The sequence below is a fragment of the Mirounga leonina genome, unplaced genomic scaffold, assembly GCF_011800145.1.
Source record: "Mirounga leonina isolate KUSES-001 unplaced genomic scaffold, KU_Mleo_1.0 Mir_201, whole genome shotgun sequence".
NCBI lineage: Eukaryota > Metazoa > Chordata > Mammalia > Carnivora > Phocidae > Mirounga > Mirounga leonina.
This window is the reverse complement of record NW_023270504.1, coordinates 18,515,869-18,533,527: the sequence shown is the minus strand read 5'-3', so window position 1 is coordinate 18,533,527 and position 17,659 is coordinate 18,515,869. Positions and strand designations below refer to the sequence as shown.

The 17,659-nt window shown below is 38.9% G+C and overlaps 1 protein-coding gene across 1 annotated transcript; it reads right to left on the bottom strand.

The window, feature by feature from the left end:
• Nucleotides 1-521: 521 nt before the first annotated feature.
• WBP11 (WW domain binding protein 11) lies at nucleotides 522-16,307 on the bottom strand. Its single transcript, XM_035028169.1, has 12 exons — nucleotides 16,162-16,307; nucleotides 14,075-14,182; nucleotides 13,599-13,630; nucleotides 12,673-12,766; nucleotides 10,054-10,250; nucleotides 8,646-8,779; nucleotides 8,231-8,430; nucleotides 7,638-7,829; nucleotides 4,546-4,647; nucleotides 3,830-4,123; nucleotides 2,649-2,831; nucleotides 522-1,544 (listed from the first exon to the last, which is right to left on the bottom strand). The coding sequence occupies exons 2-12, from the start codon at nucleotides 14,136-14,138 to the stop codon at nucleotides 1,111-1,113; spliced, it is 1,926 nt and encodes a 641-aa protein (XP_034884060.1). The 5' UTR covers nucleotides 14,139-14,182; nucleotides 16,162-16,307; the 3' UTR covers nucleotides 522-1,110.
• Nucleotides 16,308-17,659: the final 1,352 nt, after the last annotated feature.

The following is a 17,659-nucleotide window of genomic DNA, read 5'->3' as shown; positions in this document are numbered from 1 at the left end:
GGGAAACTATCTGTGAAAATCATTTCCCAGGATTACTGTCCAGCTGAATTAGTTATTAAAACACTAAAGAAAATGGTATCAATGCAAATTAATAGTACTGAGCATTCTTCATTTTATGTCTTTTAATAATAAAAACTTACACAACTGACAAATTGAACAAAGTAAAAGTAACTTTTTCTGGCTATCTAATAATTTAGACATGGTTTAAAAGCTTTCGCCCATCAATTAGTGTCAGCTTACAGAGCTCTGGAAAAATAAACAATCTTTGAGGAAAAGACTCATGTTCTATGCAATTAATAACCTCTCAATTTCTCCAAAGCCAATATCATAATCCATTAAGGAAAATAATTCTCTTTTCTTTATGCCTTAAAATTTAAAACTTATTTTCAACGATATTCTTAATAAGATTCTCATTGTGTACCAGCAATGGTAGTTCCTTAAAACACAATTTTTAAGTATTTGCTTCTTTTCTGCCCATAACACAGATACCATATTTATATATTATCAGTTAACACAAAGGATATCTTGGTGTAGAACATTTATTTATTTATTCCATGAAACACTCAAAGTTTAGCTCAGTGGGAAGTAATTTTAATCAAAGAATTGTACATTTTCTTCCCACATATCTTGCTTTGTATTAGGAAATGACACTGCGATCCATTTCACTAAAATATTACAAAATATTTACAAGAAAATATTAAAATAACTCAAACACAAAAGGCAAGATGGGGTAAAATAAACCTTTTTTTTTTTCAGAAATCTCTACTCCAGTGCCCACCGCACACGAGAATCAAAACAAGTAAGTAACAAAGATTCCCCCCGATCACAAGTTTCCAAAGAATTGGAGAAGGGGAACCAACGGGATGAAAAGGGTGGTCTGAAAGGGAATGGATGTTAGCAGCACTGCTTCAATAACCAATCTATTCTGAATGAAATAATCCTCTCTTATATGCAATAAATTCTGAACAAGGCTAAACTTTAGGATATTCCTTGAACTAAAATTTAAAAATACCCTGACAGCGAAAGTCGCTCTTTCACTAAGTGTAGTAAGAGCCTCTTTCCCCACGAACCGCTGATGTGAATAGAAACCTGCCGTGGCATTAAAAGCTGTCACAGAAGCCCTTCCATCTCTTTCATAAAAGCTTCATACACATCATCCTTAGTCTGCACTGAGACGGGAACAGATGGACCAGACTTGGGAGCTGCTTTGGCAAGAGGCACAGCAGAATCATCCTCTGACTTTCTTTGGGGAGCAGCAGTGGCCCCTTTATTCTCCCGACGTACCCTCAATGCAGTGGGCACGAATCGAGTAATCTCTGCCTTGGGATTAGTGATCTGTGGCTTGGCACTGATGGTTGCCGTGGCTTTCTTCTCAATGGTGGCTGCGCTTGTATCATCCGCCTTGGGTCGCTGAATCAAGTTGGGTGGAGCACTTAACACCCCCGGGTTCGGCAAGGGAGCTGGTGGGAAAAGCCCAGGTGGGGCAGGTCCAAGTGGAGGCACCAAAGGTGGGCGCATCATACCGGGACGAGGTGGAGGGATACCTAAACGGAGGAGAAAACAGGCAAATGAAGACTACGAGAATAAATTTTAACTATGAAGGATGGGAAAAACAGAGGCTGACAATTTTTTCAAAATTGGCATTTACAGAAAATACGCTAAAACCAGGCTGCTTATTACTATCTGAAACTCAGGAATATGTTTTGATAGTAAGGAATATTTTATTATGAAATAATATTCACTTTCAGTCTGTACCCCTGTACTTAGGTTTTCTTCCTCTCTGAGTAATGTACTATTTTAAAAGAGAAAGCTGTCAACACCAACTGGTTTCAAATGTGATTTCAGATTTGACAGCCAAAGACTCTATTCTAGTTGTATAATGCAGATGCTATCAAGGCCAAGATTGGGGGTTTGATTCTCATGCATCATTTACTGATTTCCACACCATTCTTCCCCCGAAAAAGGTAACCCAATGGGCAGGAAATGGAATTTTAACCATCAGAGGACATGAATGTAACTGATCACAGTAGGTTACTGCCACTGGGAAAGAATTCATGTCCTTTGATGGTTCAGACATACCATCGTCGTTTACCCAGAATTGCAGATTTAATTTTCTTCAAATGCCACTTTTAAGAACAATTATAAAATGTCAAATTTCATTGAACTTAAGATACTACTGCTTATACAGACTCATAATTACTCCAGATACCACTGAGAGTCCAAGCTGGGGAGTTTAAGAGGAGACCTTCACATTAAACTGGGACAGTGTAATAAACCAGAAATACACCTACCACATGTAATAAGAGCACAAGGAAATCTGCCTTGTAATTTCAAACTTAAAGTTTGTACTCATGCAAATATATGGAACGACTTCACAATTGCCTCCCCCTGTCCCCCCACCAACACCCTACTCAAATGGAGAATTTAATCCAAAGTGGTCTCTGCCTGGGAAAAGTCCCTCACATGACAGGCAGAATCCAGTGCAAATACCCTGTGGAAGAACTCAACTTCAACCTAGGCCAAAAGCAATTAAAAAACATCATTTTAGGATATCCCTTGATTTCAAGATACTGAAATGTGAAAATATGTCTTAGAGCAGATGAAATACATAGTGGTCAGGTTTTTGTACTAGAAATCAAAAGCTTCACCTGGAGGTGCAGGGGGAGGTAGCCTTGGTGGGGGTCCCCGAGGAGGAGGGCCAGGAGGCAGACCTGGAGGTGGACCTGGGGGAGGGCCCGGGGGTCGGCCGGGTGGTGGGCCTGGAGGCAAAAGTCGGGGTAAAGGCCCTCGGAGTCCCGGCATTCCAGGTGGTCTCAGGAATGGAGGAGCTCCTGAAAAGAGAAAAATGACAAATTAATGTAAGAGACATACATACGAAGTCGTAACTATGGTATAAAGGTAACTCAAGTGTGGTCTGACTTAGCATTTTAACTTGAAATCAGGTAACTTCAAAAACCAATCAAAACATAGGTAGAAAAAGAATTCATTCAACAAATATCTGAGCACCAGAGACACGGAACTGGATTTGTTACGGATCATTTCTTTTTATTTGCCAGTACTGACAAAAAGCATAGCTTCTTTTTTTTTTTTTAATAGCACAGCTGAGCTGGGCTAGAAACTGTACAAAGAGAAGAATAATTCTTAAATGGGTTCCAAAATAAGCTGAAAATGGAATATAAAGCAGGGTGCTTTAAGGATGCCCCCCTGAAACGCAGGAAGACATAGGCAACGATGACTGAAGATGACATAAAACAGGTAATGTGCTTTTGCACCACCAATCAGAAAAAGATGAACTCAATGAAGAAAACCTAACTGGACAACTATAGGATGAAGGACTATAAAATCATAAGTAACCAAGAAGTTCAAATTTCAAATGAACTTCCCATTCTTATATGCCAAAGATTATATTAACACTGATCCCTTTTGTCTCTAAAGACCGACATCCAACAATTCCCAACCAAAGAAGGACGCCTGTTAGTATTTACTGTGCCCCAGTCCCATTAGCTATCAACTTAGAATTGGGTCAACTTGTCATATTTAAAAAACAATACTGAAGAAACCCCCAGATTCATACTCCTCTGCCTGCTAACCTCAAAACTACAGAACCCTAAAAAGAGAAGAGCTTTGGACAAAAAGATGGCTGTCAAAAGTACTATGAATTGCAAACAGTGCTGTAGGAATAAACAAACTGCACGTACCCTTTATCTCTTAGTGACTTCTACTAGGAGAAAACAGAACATCGATACTAATGATGTGTATTTTTGGAAGGACTTCATCCCTCTAATCACAGGGAGACTTATTTATTCACAATGTATCAGAGCTGACTTACCCGGAGGTGGTCCAGGAGGAAGGCCCGTAGGTGGTCCAGGGGGCCGTAAGGGCGGAGCCGGTGGTGGTCCAAGAGGAGGCGGTCCTGGCATGGGAGGTGCTTGGATCTGAGAAGGAGGGACAGACTGCGGGGGGGCCTGCTGCTGTGAAGAAGCAGAAGATGTGCCATCGGAAAGAGATTCCTCTTTATGCTGTTTTTGTGATTGCTTTTCTGCTTCAGAATCATCGGAATCGTCGTCGTCGTCATCCTCTGAAAATTCTTCTACTTCCCGTCCCTCCTCAGGGATTTCCTGACCTAAAAGAAATAGTAAACCAGGTAAATGGAGTCGATTCATTTTCCACGGCCTGCAAAATAGCAATGTCTGAAGACACGTACTCAATTAAGTGCTTTCTTAAAATTAACAACTAAATAGCCTTCAATAAACTACTTGGATGTGGAGGAATCAAACAGTATTCTACTCACCTAAGCTAGCGGAGCACAGTGAAAACAAGCCCAGGCTTTAGAACAAGAAAGACCTGGATTTAACTGCCAATTTAACCACTTACTAGCTGGGTAACTCTGGGCAGCTTGGAATGTCTCCAAACCTTAACTTTTGTAAAACAAGGATTACTTACTTACTTCAGGGTTGTTGAGATACTAAATGGGAAAATGTACATAAAAGAACTGGCCGGAGGAAATACCCGAAAGGTGATTTCACTACTCTTTCCTTGTCTTACCTGCCATTCGAAGCATCATGGCTTGAAGAGGAGTCAGCTCCTTCATGTTCTTCTTTTTCTTCCTTGATTTTCCAGGCATATCTGCAAATCTTACACTCAGACCTAAGCGGGTAGAGGGAGAGAATGGGGTGGATTAGGAACAAAATTCAGCAAATGCATACTACATAATACTAAAAGCCCAGGTAGGATTGCTGCCCACTATTTGGCAGAAGTTAAGTGCCGGGAAGAGACAGCCATATAAAAGATAGTGTAATAAGTGCCAACTGGTGGGTAAACATATGCTATTGTGATTTAAAAATCTATGAATTTCAAAAATTTAAAGAATACTATTAACATCTTTATGCCAATAAAATTGGAACACCCAGATAATACACAATTCTCTAGAAAAACATAAACCACAAAAATTGGCCACGGAAGTGCTAATACCAGAACATATAAAACTGAAATGGTAGTTTAGAAATCTATTTTTAACCTGGCCCAAATAATTTTATAAGGAAGTTCAGCCAAACATTAAGTTACAGAAATTTCCTGTAAAAGGGCACAGAAAAGATGGAATCCAATCCAGAATTCATGAAGCCAGCACAACCTTGATACCAAAACTAACCTACTGTAAAATACAGCTGACTATTGAACAACATGGGTTTGAACTGAGTGGGTCCACTTACACATGGATTTTTTGTGATACAGCACAGTACTGTACTGTATCTTCTTCATGAATTCTCAACATTTTCTTTTCCCTAGCTTACTTTATTGCAAGAATGTAGTATATAATACATGCAACATACAAAACGTGTGTTAATCGACGGGTTTATGTTAATGGTAAAACTTCCAGTCAACAATAGGCTATTAGTTCAGTCTGGGGGGACTCAAAAGTTATGCACGGATTTTTGATTGTGCAGAAGGTCAGTGCTCCTAACCCCCGTATTGTTCAAGGGCCAATTTTATAACCAAATTGAATCCAACAGTGTTTTAAAAGAAAACTACATCATAAACATGTAGGGTTGGTCCCAGAAATGCAAGATAAGGTTGAACATTAGAAAAGCCATGAATAGAATTCATTACAATAAACAATTTAAAGAAAAACTAAAACATCCCAACAGATACTTAAAAATATTTATAATAGGGCACCTGGGTGGCTCAGTTAGTTAAGCGACTGCCTTCGGCTCAGGTCATGATCCTGGAGTCCCTGGATCGAGTCCTGCATCGGGCTCCCTGCTCGGCAGGGAGCCTGCTTCTCCCTCTGACCCTCCCCCCTCTCATGCGCGCTCTCTCTCTCATTCTGTCTCAAATAAATAAATAAAATCTTTAAAATATATATATATATATTTATAATAAAAAACTCTTAGCAAACGAAGACTAGAAATTTTTACCTATTTTAGTTATTTAATTAAATAATTAATTTATTTGAGAGAGAGAGAGAGAGAGAGACCGCAAGAGTGGGAACACAAGCAGGAGTGGGAGAGGGAGAAGCAGGCTTCCCGCTGGGCAGGGAGCCGAACGCAGGGCTCCATCCCAGGACCCTGGGATCATGACCTGAGCCGAAGGCAGACGCTTAACGAGGGGACCTTTTCAACCTGATAAATCAGGCTATCCACTAGAAGCTATTAAACATCTTGCTAAATGGTGCAATATTAAAAGCAGTCTTAGTTGGTAAACATTTACAAAGTTCCATGCGGGCAGGGCTTTAGTTTTGTTTACTTTGTAGCGTTTGTCTAGGAAAATTCCTTGCATACAGTAAAAACTCAATGTAAACCTTAGATAAATGTCAAATCATAGTAGGAGAGCCACTTTAAGCACATGTACACTGGTGAGTACACAGAAATAAAACAAGCTGGCAGAAAAAGAGAAAAATGAGGCAAAGGATCACACAATACATTGCAGAGAAAAATGAAGCTGCTGTGGCTCTAAGGACTTTCTACTTTCTAGTACAAGCTTCCACAAAAGTCCTCTATAGTTTTTCATTACCAGCTCTATCCACCCTGTTAAGATAGCTTTTGGTTTGCCACCATGATTCTTTTTTGTTTGTTTGTTTTAAAGATTTTATAATTTTATTTGAGAGAGAGACAGAGAGAGGAAGAGCAGGGGGGAGAGGGAGAAGCAGACTCCCCACCGAGCAGGGAGCCCGACATGGGACTCAATCCCAGGACCCTGGGATCATGACTTGAGCCAAAAGCAGACGGTTAACCGAGCCACCCACGTACCCCTGCAACCATCATTCTTAAGAAATATCAGAACAAAAATTTGTCATCATTATAAATACGAACATCAGTAGTATTACAACCACATAAATACGGTGTTGTAGGCTACAAAAACAACTTCTTTCTTTTTTTTAAAGCTCTTATTTATTTTTGAGGCAGAGAGATAGAAAGCATACATGTATATGCATGAGCAGGGGGAGGGGCAGAGGGAGAGGAAGACTGCGTTGACGGCAGACCCTGACGCAGGGCTTGATCCCACAACCCTGAGATCATGACCTGAGCTAAAATCAAGAGTTGGACGCTTAACCCACTGACCCATCCAGGCACCCCTACAAAAACAGTATTAAAAGAAACTCCAGGACTACTGAGGTGTGACAGATTATACATTTTGTATTGCTCAGTATCTATCATGATGCTTAAAATTTTCTTGATGACTGTCATAACTACTTTTTAAAAATACACATAACTCAGTCTGATTTTATAATAATCAAATGGACATATACATTATGGATGTTTCCATTAGAGCATGATTCCGCTCACAGGTGTAGCTAAATTATAATTATGGTCTGGTTGATGTGAGACACAATGAACACAAAAAATTAAAACGGCTTCAAATGCAAATATTTAAGCAGACTTAACCAAAAAACAACAACGTGAATATGGCTTTCTCAATATAGTTATGTGGTTATTCTTCTTTCTTATCCAGACCCACAAATGTCCACTGAGTACTATGTGTCCAGAACTTTTTAGATTTTTGTGATATAAAAATGAATAAAGCTATGATCCTTCTTTTCAAGGTGCTCACAATTACTTTCACAGATGCATTAATAAATCAGGACCTTCATCTTGTGTGCTACTTATTGATCAAGCCATGGAACTTTCATTTGCACATACCTGACTTTTTTTCTTCATTGTTATCTCTCTCGTTATCATCACGGTGCACAAATTCATCCCCTTCACTTTCTCCATCTGATCTGTCAGTGTCGCTGTCATCACTACTGTCATCATGCTTATCTTGATCCATGTCCTCAGGATACCCGTCATCTTCACTGGTGCTGGAAACATCATCATCATGACCCCGCTGAGCTGAAAAACAAGTATTATGACTGGGCCCTGCACTACGTGGTATACCAAAGCACAGAAAATTGTGCTATCTAACTTAGAATCTAAACTTCATTATGTAAAATGATTCTGTATATGATACGGTTCTTCAATAGTCTGAAAATATTTCCATTTGGTAATAGTTTTAAAACCTTTTCTAAAAAAAAAAAAAGCCTAGTTTAAAACACAATAAACATTTCTGTACTTCCTTACGTATGCTGCTTTTACTTGGGTAAGTTCTATGATTTATCCAACTTGTTAGTATGTACATGTAATCCTCATTTATTTCCCAAGTTCTGAGGACGGTGAACCAGATGTTAAACAGGGCCAACAAAAAAAAGGACAGCGGAAAGGTCACAAGAGCAAAAGGAACAGTCACTCCTTACCAAGCTCCGGGCTATATAACATGTCTTCATCCCGCCTACGAGGGGGAAGATCTAGGGCAAAGCCCACTTTACGGCCATACATTTGCAAGACTTGAGGAGGTGGTGGACCGGGGGGAGGACCGGGAGGTTTTCTGCCAGGGGGCAAACGTGGCACACCATGTCCAAGAAGAGGAAGTATAGAAACTGCCCGTGTTGGAGGTCTGAAAGAAAATTCCACAGTAATCACATTCACAGTAATGAGGTATCTAGCTCCTCTTCTAAAATATTTTCAAGGGATTTCTTATTTCACATTTCATCAGGTGAGGCACCACTTATGTTCACACTGCCTTTTAATTCCCACTGCAATAATTTTGGCACTGGACAGTTAAAAGGTACTTTTAATAAATGTCATTTAGTTAGGCTACCACTTCCTTACCCATAGGCTGAGGTTTTTTTAAGGATGGAGGGTGGCTGGGCACCAGGAAGTGGAATGTCCTGGATCAAGATATTGGATGGAGCATGTGGCATATCCGGCAAGGGAATACTCTCCACTTCCACGTGCTGAGCATTCTGAAACAGAAAAAGTCCTTCAATAGTATCAGAGCAATCCACAAACTCAACACTAAAAATTCAGTTTCTGTGGTTTCATAACCTGGATTTGCTTTCCACCTAAGTATCAGGAAAAAACAATTATCGGTATTTGTCAACATTTCCAAAGTCTGCCAGTGAATGGAAAAAATATCGCCTGTAAAAGAAACAAAACTCAGCTGTTTTTCTCCCATTATTAACTTATCCTTTTGGGTTATGGTCTGAAATTGCTGTTTATAGAAATCCAACTGTTAAAACTATCCAGCACCAAAGCCACCCTATTAAATATTCTGGATGATAAATAGCACTTATCAATTAACTTAGAAATAGTATATATCCAGTGGTAGAGCCTGGGTTTCTAAAATTAGTCTTTGCTGAATTTCTGCCACATACTAGCTGTATGACTAAGCAAGTTCCTTAGTTTCCTTATCTGTAAAATGGGACCTATACTACCTACTCTGCAAAAACGATACAATTTTTTTTTTTTTACATTTCTGGACAAAATTCACAATGAAATGTATAAATTCTGAGTTCTGACAAATGCGTATAGTCCACACTTCTCAATCAATCCCTAACACTATCCCAAAGCAAACACTTTTACAAATGCTTTCATCTATAGATTAGTTTTGCCTGTTCTAGAATTTCATACAAATGGAATCCTAACTATGAAAGAAATTCAACATGCTTTGAGATTTATCTGTTAAAATTTTTTTTCTTGGGGCGCCTGGGTGGCTCAGTTGTTAAGCGTCTGCCTTTGGCTCAGGTCATGATCCCAGGGTCCTGGGATCAAGCCCCGCATCAGGCTCCCTGCTCAGCGGGAAGCCTGCTTCTCCCTCTCCCACTCACCCTGCTTGTGTTCCCTCTCTCGCTATGTCTCTGTCAAATAAATAAATAAAATCTTAAAAAAAAATTTTTTTTTTCTTAATCCCATGTTATTTTGAATATCAGTAGAGCATTCCTTTTCATTGCTGAGTACATTCAATTTTACAAATATACTAGTTTGTTTATCCATTATCCTATTGATGGACATCTGGGCTATTTCCAGTTTTTGGCTATTACTGTGTTGGCAAATGAATTAATTTCTCTTGTATAAATATGTAGAATTAGATTTGCTGGCTCATGGGGTAGGGATAGTTTAGTCTGACAAGAAATTGCCAAGAGGAAGAAGTTCATCATGACCAGTTCTCCCATTAACAACTTTAAGAGCAAATCTAAATATAACATTTTAGTTTCTCTCTCTAAAGGAACTTGATTACCTTGACCGCATCAAAATATTGGCTTAGTTGAGCCCTCTTCTGTTCGTATTCTACTTCTAGCTTTCTCAGTTCTTTGTATATATCTGGATTCTCTTTCTCATAGAGTCGCAGGATACGTTCAAAAGTTTCACGCAGCTTTTTACGCTTGTCTTTCAGCACCTTCTCATTTAACTGTGGTTGCTGCACTGGGTTAAACTCTGAGAGAAAAGAGCAGATACTGAAATTCAACACAAAAAGTCACTTCATTTAGGTATCAGCTCTATCATTTAATAAAATCTCCTTATATGCTAAAACTTTTAAAAGGGCTTTAGACCAGGTATACTCTTTTAAATTTTATTAAAAAGAAGCGCAATAGATATTTATCGAAACTCCACCCTTTTAAGATAAACCATTAATTTTACTTTCTTAAGAAAGTCTAATGTCACCTAATTAATTTTCATTATCATTGTAATAAAAAATCAATCTTCACTCCTTTATGCTAACAACTTGTTATCGTGAGGCTTCAGTCAGACACCTGTGTCATTTAATTCTGAGATCTTAGGCACTTGACTTCTCTGATCTTTAGCTTCTTAATCTGGAAAATGTGGACATCAAGTACTTCACAACAAAGCTCTGAGGACTAAATGTTATCACAAATAAGATATCTAGTGGTGTCTAGCTCACCACTTAGTTATTTTTGTAACAGACTGGTTTTCTTTGTCTACCATACAATCCTTTCTCTTTCCACGTATTCAACATGGGGCTTAATTTCAGGTCCTTTGCCCCAAAAGGGATTATTAGCACAAGACCAAACTTGCCTGGTCAATTATTCCTGCCTCCCTCTATTCCCCTCACCAGTGACTGACTCAGAGATCAACTGGCACATGATCCAAATTGAAACCAGATCCTTCTCTGAAACTTTAAATGTCGATGTAAGAGAGTGAAGCTCTTACAGGAGGAAGAAAATAAACCTAAAGCTGTGACCTTGTTTCCCCCTAATTCCACACCCATTTTCCACTTTCAATCCCAAGAAGTTCATCAGCAATGTGCTGAATGAGGCTAACAAGACAGTAGACCAGACAGATGAACAGTCTTAATAATGATACCTGTGTTTTCTAGGAGAGCGTCCCTTTGGGATTTCTAAATTATAGAAGTCAATGTATGTATGTTTTTCTGCCTAAACTAGTTTGTGAATTTTATAAACTGTGTAAGGTTATAAGTTATAATTAGAGCTCTGATGAACAGTGTTCCCTTCTCCCTTTTTCTTTTTTTTTTCTTTTAATGGATAACAAGTTTAATTATCTTCTTTCCTAATTCCTTTTAGCCTTGTGATTTATTCAGAAGGTAGTCTGACATCACACACTATTTTTAGTGTGATTAATAAAAATACCGAATGCCTGAGTTTTAATCCCAGCTTGCCATATCCTAACAGCATGACGTTGAGGAAAGTATATAATCTCTCTGTGCCTGAGCTTCCCTACCCACAAAATAGGGGTAATACACCTACCTAAAAGTTGCTGTAACATGTGGAAAAAAAATTGGTGCATTGTAAGACAAGAGCTCAATAAACCCCCATTACTACTATTATCTCCTTAAACCGTATGAATCAATCTGAAGTCATTTACTAGGTCATTTAATGTCTTGATACCCCAGGGATATCAAGTGCCCATAGTAATATTTAAACCAGAGGCAACAAATGGGATCAGTTAGAGCTGAACTGGGAAAGATTTGGGATCATGCAATCTGACCCAGAACTCTTGCCCAGGCTAAATGCATAAGCTGTGCTACCTTATTTAAGAGAGCTATAACCCCACACAACTGGATTTTTTTTTAACCCATTTAATCTATCATTGAGATCCACTGTACCTCTTTCACTTACTATCTGATTTTTGGCAAACCACTTAAACTGAGTACCTTTTGAAAACAAAACTTGCCAAGATCATTTCATTATGCAAAAAAAAAAAAAAGGGCAGAAAAATAAAAAAATCCATGTTCTAAGATTAAAAATGGGTTTTTAATTTGTGGGTTGCAATAAAACTTCCAATGGCAGCATCACACAGACAATTCTCAAGCAACTTAGATGCAAAGAAAGATAACATGCAGTTATTTGTGTGATTCCAGTTATGACAAAAGCAGTGATACTGAAGATGCATATGAAAAAAAGGAGTAAAATTATTTAGAGAAGTGTGAAAAAAGGGAGAAATCCCAATATGATATATAGGATATTCTATAAAATTAGATTTTAAGTATTTCATGATTTCTTCTACCACCTTACTTAGTGGGTCAAGTGTCTTTGATGTTCTCATTGGAAAAAATGGGGAACTGATAAATTCATGGTAGCCTAATACTTAGATTTACATGGTAGTTGCCAAGATTAAAAAAACAGAAAACTCCAGATTTCAGTCTTCTCTCAATAACTAGTTCAAGCTACATAACGGCATTCATCTAACTCTAGAGGAGATCCCCAGTGTGCAATCGCCTCCCACCACTCCATTTTGTCTTTCTGACACTAAAACTAAACTAAATCATGCTTTTCTGTTTTTCTTATGCCAGTGCTGCTTTTTCATTACCTGCCTGCCTGCCTCTGTGTATCACTGTTAGCCCTGCTCTAGTATCTAGCCTTTTAAAATAAATTCTTACCCATTTCATCCAATTTCTCCATGTCCCGGATAATCTGTTTGGGATCCTTCATCTTCAAAACTGCAGCTCGTACCATCATGCGCTGTTTTTTGTTCTTAGAAAAAAAGGAGCACTATGTCAAAAAACTGGACATAACTTGAGTTCTTACTTCAATTTGCATCAAGAATCAATTATACTGAAGTTGAACTTCTCTTTGGTTTCTGATCACTTGTTTCAACTACCATAACCAAAGCTATGTAATTTTTGGCTCTCAAAAAATGTTTCAACTTTAAACAAAAAGATAAACACTATTTAGTATGTGTACTTTCTTAGGCAAATATTGCTTTTAATTTTGTGGTATCTTTAGCAATTACTTAAATTAAGATTTTTTTTTTAGGCTAAATTGTAAAATTATATATTAAAGAAAAGTTTTGCAGGATTTGATGCTAAACAATGAAACAGGAAAACCCAGTTAAAAAACCATTAAAAATCTGCATTCTTTCAGTGTGTTAAAGAATACTAAAAAGTAAATACGGTCTTATTCTGGGAGAACACTTTGCCACAAACTCAACAGCTACATAATGAGGAAAATGAACCAACAAAGCTATTCAGAATCACATTTATTTCCATTCACTAATTTGGTACCTTTTAACAAAGCAGTATGCTTTAATAGCAAAAAAAAAAAATCCTTTCAAAGATATTTATTTAACTCAGTGGGAAAGATAATCAAATATATATTACGATAACCATCATGAGCTTATCTGCAAAGTTATTTCAGTTCAGTTTCCAAGTGCAGCATTTTGACTTAATAAATTTTATTGTTCTAAGAAGCATAAAGTATCTTTTCTGACAAATAACTGTAAATATTGTTTTGAAATCCACTAATCCCATATAATAAGATGTACCAAACATCACTTGTGGCTAACAGGATGCTTCTCAAGTCCTACCTTCTTTAATTCTCTCTTCCGGGCTTCTTTTCCTTTAAGAGAGAGACAGAGAAAATGTAAAACTTTCAAATCTTGAACGCTAGCATTTTCTCCATTTTAATACAGAAAAAAATTAATGTGGGAGGCTGTCCTGTGCATTGCAGAGTATTCAGCAGCATCTATGGCCTCTACCCACCAGATGCCAATAGCAACCTTTAATTATGCCAACCAAAATCTTGAGGAACTTTTGTTTTAAGCTTCTCAAAACTAATCTGTCCAAAATTACAAATACAGTAAGTTTCAATCCAATTCTACTCTGCAGTCAATCAAATTAAAAATATCGGTATTTTTTTTGCATGTTCAAAGTTTTCATCATGTGCCCACAACAGTGGATAACTTTATACAACTGACTCCTAGCAATGCTGATTTTGTAATTAAGACATAATAGATTCTCTGGTGTTTGGAATTTTTATCACTCCACACTAATGGGCACTTACGGGCTTGGTCTGTGGGGTTCATAAATTTTCCACTCTTGGTGGATGATGTAGATCTCCGTCCCATGTTGACAATTTGTATGATTTACTTGTTCATTAAAACAAAAAAACCTGCAAAGACAAAGAAATAGCTTATTCTTCTGATTTATTTACAGAATTTCTTCCTTTTTATATTATGAAATTTCTTTCTACCAATCTCTTTAAAAGTAACATTCCATTTATTAACTTTTTTATTTTTTAAAGTTTTTTTATTTTATTTGACAGAAAGAGAGAGAGTGAGAGAGGGAACATAAGCAGGGGGAGTGGGAGAGGGAGAAGCAGGCTTCCCGCTGAGCAGGGAGCCCAATGTGGGGCTCGATCCCAGGACCCTGGGATCATGACCTGAGCCGAAGGCAGACGCTTAATGACTGAGCCACCCAGGCGCCCCCATTTATTAACTTTTTTAAATGGATCACGGACTGACTCTGAAATTGAAAAAAAAGAATCCATCAGAAAATGCTTCAACAATATGGGATAAACCATGAATATGAAAAGCCATTAGTCTTTTTTCTTTTCTTTTTTTAAATTTTATTTATTTATTTGACACAGAGAGAGAGAGTGAGAGCAGGAACACAAGCAGGGGGAGCGGGAGAGGGAGAAGCAGGCTTCCCGCGGAGCAGGGAGCCCGATGCCGGGGCTCGATCCCAGGACCCTGGGATCATGACCTGAGCAGAAGGCAGACGCCTAACGACTGAGCCATCCAGGCGCCCCGCCATTAGTCCTTTTTCTACACCCTCCCTTTGTTTACATGTAGGGTGAAAAGAGGAATAAAAAGGGAATGGGGGTAATTATATGGGTTCAACAACAAATGTCACCCTTGACTCTCTCCATGGTTTTCTTCACATGTATTCTCAACATCTGTAAGATAGTAAAAACTCATTAATTTAAGCCTGTTTAATTCAAATTTAGTTCTAATTCACATATAATTCTTGACTCTGAAGAGCTTAAGACATAACTGAAAGTGCATATATTAAAAATGAAAGTATTACATGCAGGCGTGTCCAAAAACGTCAAGACACACATTTTTCTACCAGTACCTACTTGACTCCTGATTTCTATTTTTTATGGTAACTGAAAGGGATGACTGTATTTGAGAGAAAATGCTTTGCAAGTCAAAATTTTTATTAACCTAAGACACTACTATATTATTTCTTTCTCTTATTCCAGTCATTTAACTTTTTAATATTTATTCTTCCCAATAATAAAATTGACAAATGTACTTCCTTTTGGAAGTAGACTTCTGAAGGGTGTGAAAGGGAAGATCATGAGGTAAATTTTTCAGTAGCCCACACAATTAATTATACCTTCCCTTCTTCCTTGAAGATTTTTGTCAGGAAAGTTCATTAGTTAATGCCTTGATTTCTGCTAAATGCTTCAGAGCTGTTCCAGTGGCAACTAATTTACCCTGTGCAGGGTTTCCTTCTCAGAAAAACTGGGACTGGGGGAGAAGGGAGGCCGAAATAAACAAAATTAGTATGAACAGGCTCTCCTGTCTTTGATGGCCCGTTCATCTTTTTTGCTGTCCTCTCTCAATTACCCTCGGGCTCCTGTTTTGACCCTCTTCTCCCACAAGTGAAACAAAGAACAGATAGGATTTACAGAGAATGTCTACAGAAGACAATGGAGCCTTAGCGTGCACAAACTACTTTTTGTCTAAAAGCAGAAACGACAGGGAAATCGGGCCACAGAACCGAAGAGGCTGCAGTGGGACGGAGCCCAGATCCACCAAGAGAAGTAACAGCAGCAGCAACTGCCGAAACCATAGCGACGGTTGACCCTGACTCGAGGTACGAGAAGACGTCAAATCCAAAGCAACCCGTCAACGAGCAAAGGCAGGAGGCGGCGCGAACCGCCTCGGATGAACAGCTGCCCAACTGCTGGAAGCCGCTCCGCCCCTGGCTCCACGATCCCCCGGTCCGTGACCCGGGAGACCCAAACCGCGAAGAGGAAGAACCGGGCAGAGGGGCCTGGCGTCCCCGAGGCAACCGCGCGGACCCGGGGCAAGGCGGGAAAAGATGAAGAAACGGAGTGGAACAATCCTGCACACTCACACTTCTGCTGGACTCCTGGCACTGCGAGAAGCGGGGAGGGGACGATTCTCGGCGTCTTTTATCTCGTAGGGGCCTTCACCTCTGTATGCCGGTCAGCCACCCAGCCACCGCCATCTTGAAAGCTCGCGCCCCTCCGCCATCCTTACGTCACTTCCTATCCCTAAGGGCCCAAGATCTTAGCGTTTCTTCGCCCTGGCACCATAGAGAGTAACCAAGAACTCCAGGACCAGAGTCTCTTCCGCTCCAAATCAATACCGAATTGGCTGATTCTCTGCTAAGGTCCCGCCCCCACTACGCAGACACACGTCAATTGACACTTCTTTAGACCAATAGAAATAAAAAGAAAAAAAACGAAGCGGGTCGGATAGGTGATTGGCTGATGAGAAGCCGACTTTGCCTCTCGGACCGAGACAGTTTGACTTAATTTCCGGAAGCTGCGTTTATTGGGCTGCGTGAGACCGCCGATTCCAGCTAGGGATCTGTTCTGCTGTCTCTGTAGGGTGGAATTGTATTAGTTTTTGGATTTTGTTTTTTCATGATGTAAGCGAGTGCGCTCTCTTTTGATAGTGTCTGTTTTAAAAATGGATCCCTGAATAACGTTTGCTACTCCGTTTGTTGCGCTTTCCTGGCGTCCTGTCCGCCTGGGAAGTTCATAGGCCCACAGAACATACGTAGACCTGAGCAAATAAATCAGTGCCCGTGTTAGAGTCCCAGATTGTTCATCTACGGGTAAAGTAATCTACAGTGAGTTTTTTGAGGAGGACATACGGGGATACATGTGCAGTCAGTCTTAAATTTACGATTGGCGGGGTTGCTTTATATTGGCTGCTCTTCCTGTTGGTCTTTTGACCAGCTGGAAGTCCTTTATGATGTCACTATACGTATATACGGATTATCACTTGGGTCTAGGCTTCGTCCTTCCTTCTCTTCTGTCCACTCTTTGTCTAAGACTCTTACCCTATCCTTTCCCCTTAAAAGTAAGTTTAAATATTGAAACATTTTATTTTTAAGAGATACCCTTGGTCATTTCGGATCTAAATATTCCTCATTGGAATATACGTTAGGTATAGGTCAGTTCTTACTGTTAATTATAAATATTCCAAAATATTGAAAGAGATACACGTTAATTTTTAACAGCAGGATATTTAAATGTGCACTTAAACCATTTAAGATGGGTTCTTTACCTAAACTAGGGTAGAAGTCTTCGAAAATGATTTGGTTTTAGGCCGAATTTTGAGTCCCAGAAAAAGCAGTAACAAGGTCTTGTAGTTTAGAAATTGTAAGTTAAGTAACAAAATTTAATTTTGGAGGTGAACTAATTTAGTTTTGCAACTAATTTTAAGAAGTAGTGACAAGAGAAAAATGAAGAGTACATTTGAAAAATTAAAGTCTTTCGTCTAGCTTTTTAAGTTTTGACATATGCTTAGGTTTTTAAAATTTCAACACATTTCTTGTACTTAGATGCAAGAATCAACTATAACAAACACAAAACTTAATG

What these genes read in the sequence shown, in the direction of transcription:
- WBP11 (XM_035028169.1), bottom strand. Translation starts at nt 14,138, where the DNA reads ATGGGACGGAGATCTACATCATCCACCAAGAGTGGAAAATTTATGAAC. An exon ending in CAATGAAGAAAAAAAGTCAG is followed by an intron (nt 4,648 to 7,637) that starts GTATGTGCAAAT and finishes CTACCCGCTTAG; the next exon opens with GTCTGAGTGTAAGATTTGCA. An exon ending in CATGATGCTTCGAATGGCAG is followed by an intron (nt 4,124 to 4,545) that starts GTAAGACAAGGA and finishes TATTTCTTTTAG; the next exon opens with GTCAGGAAATCCCTGAGGAG.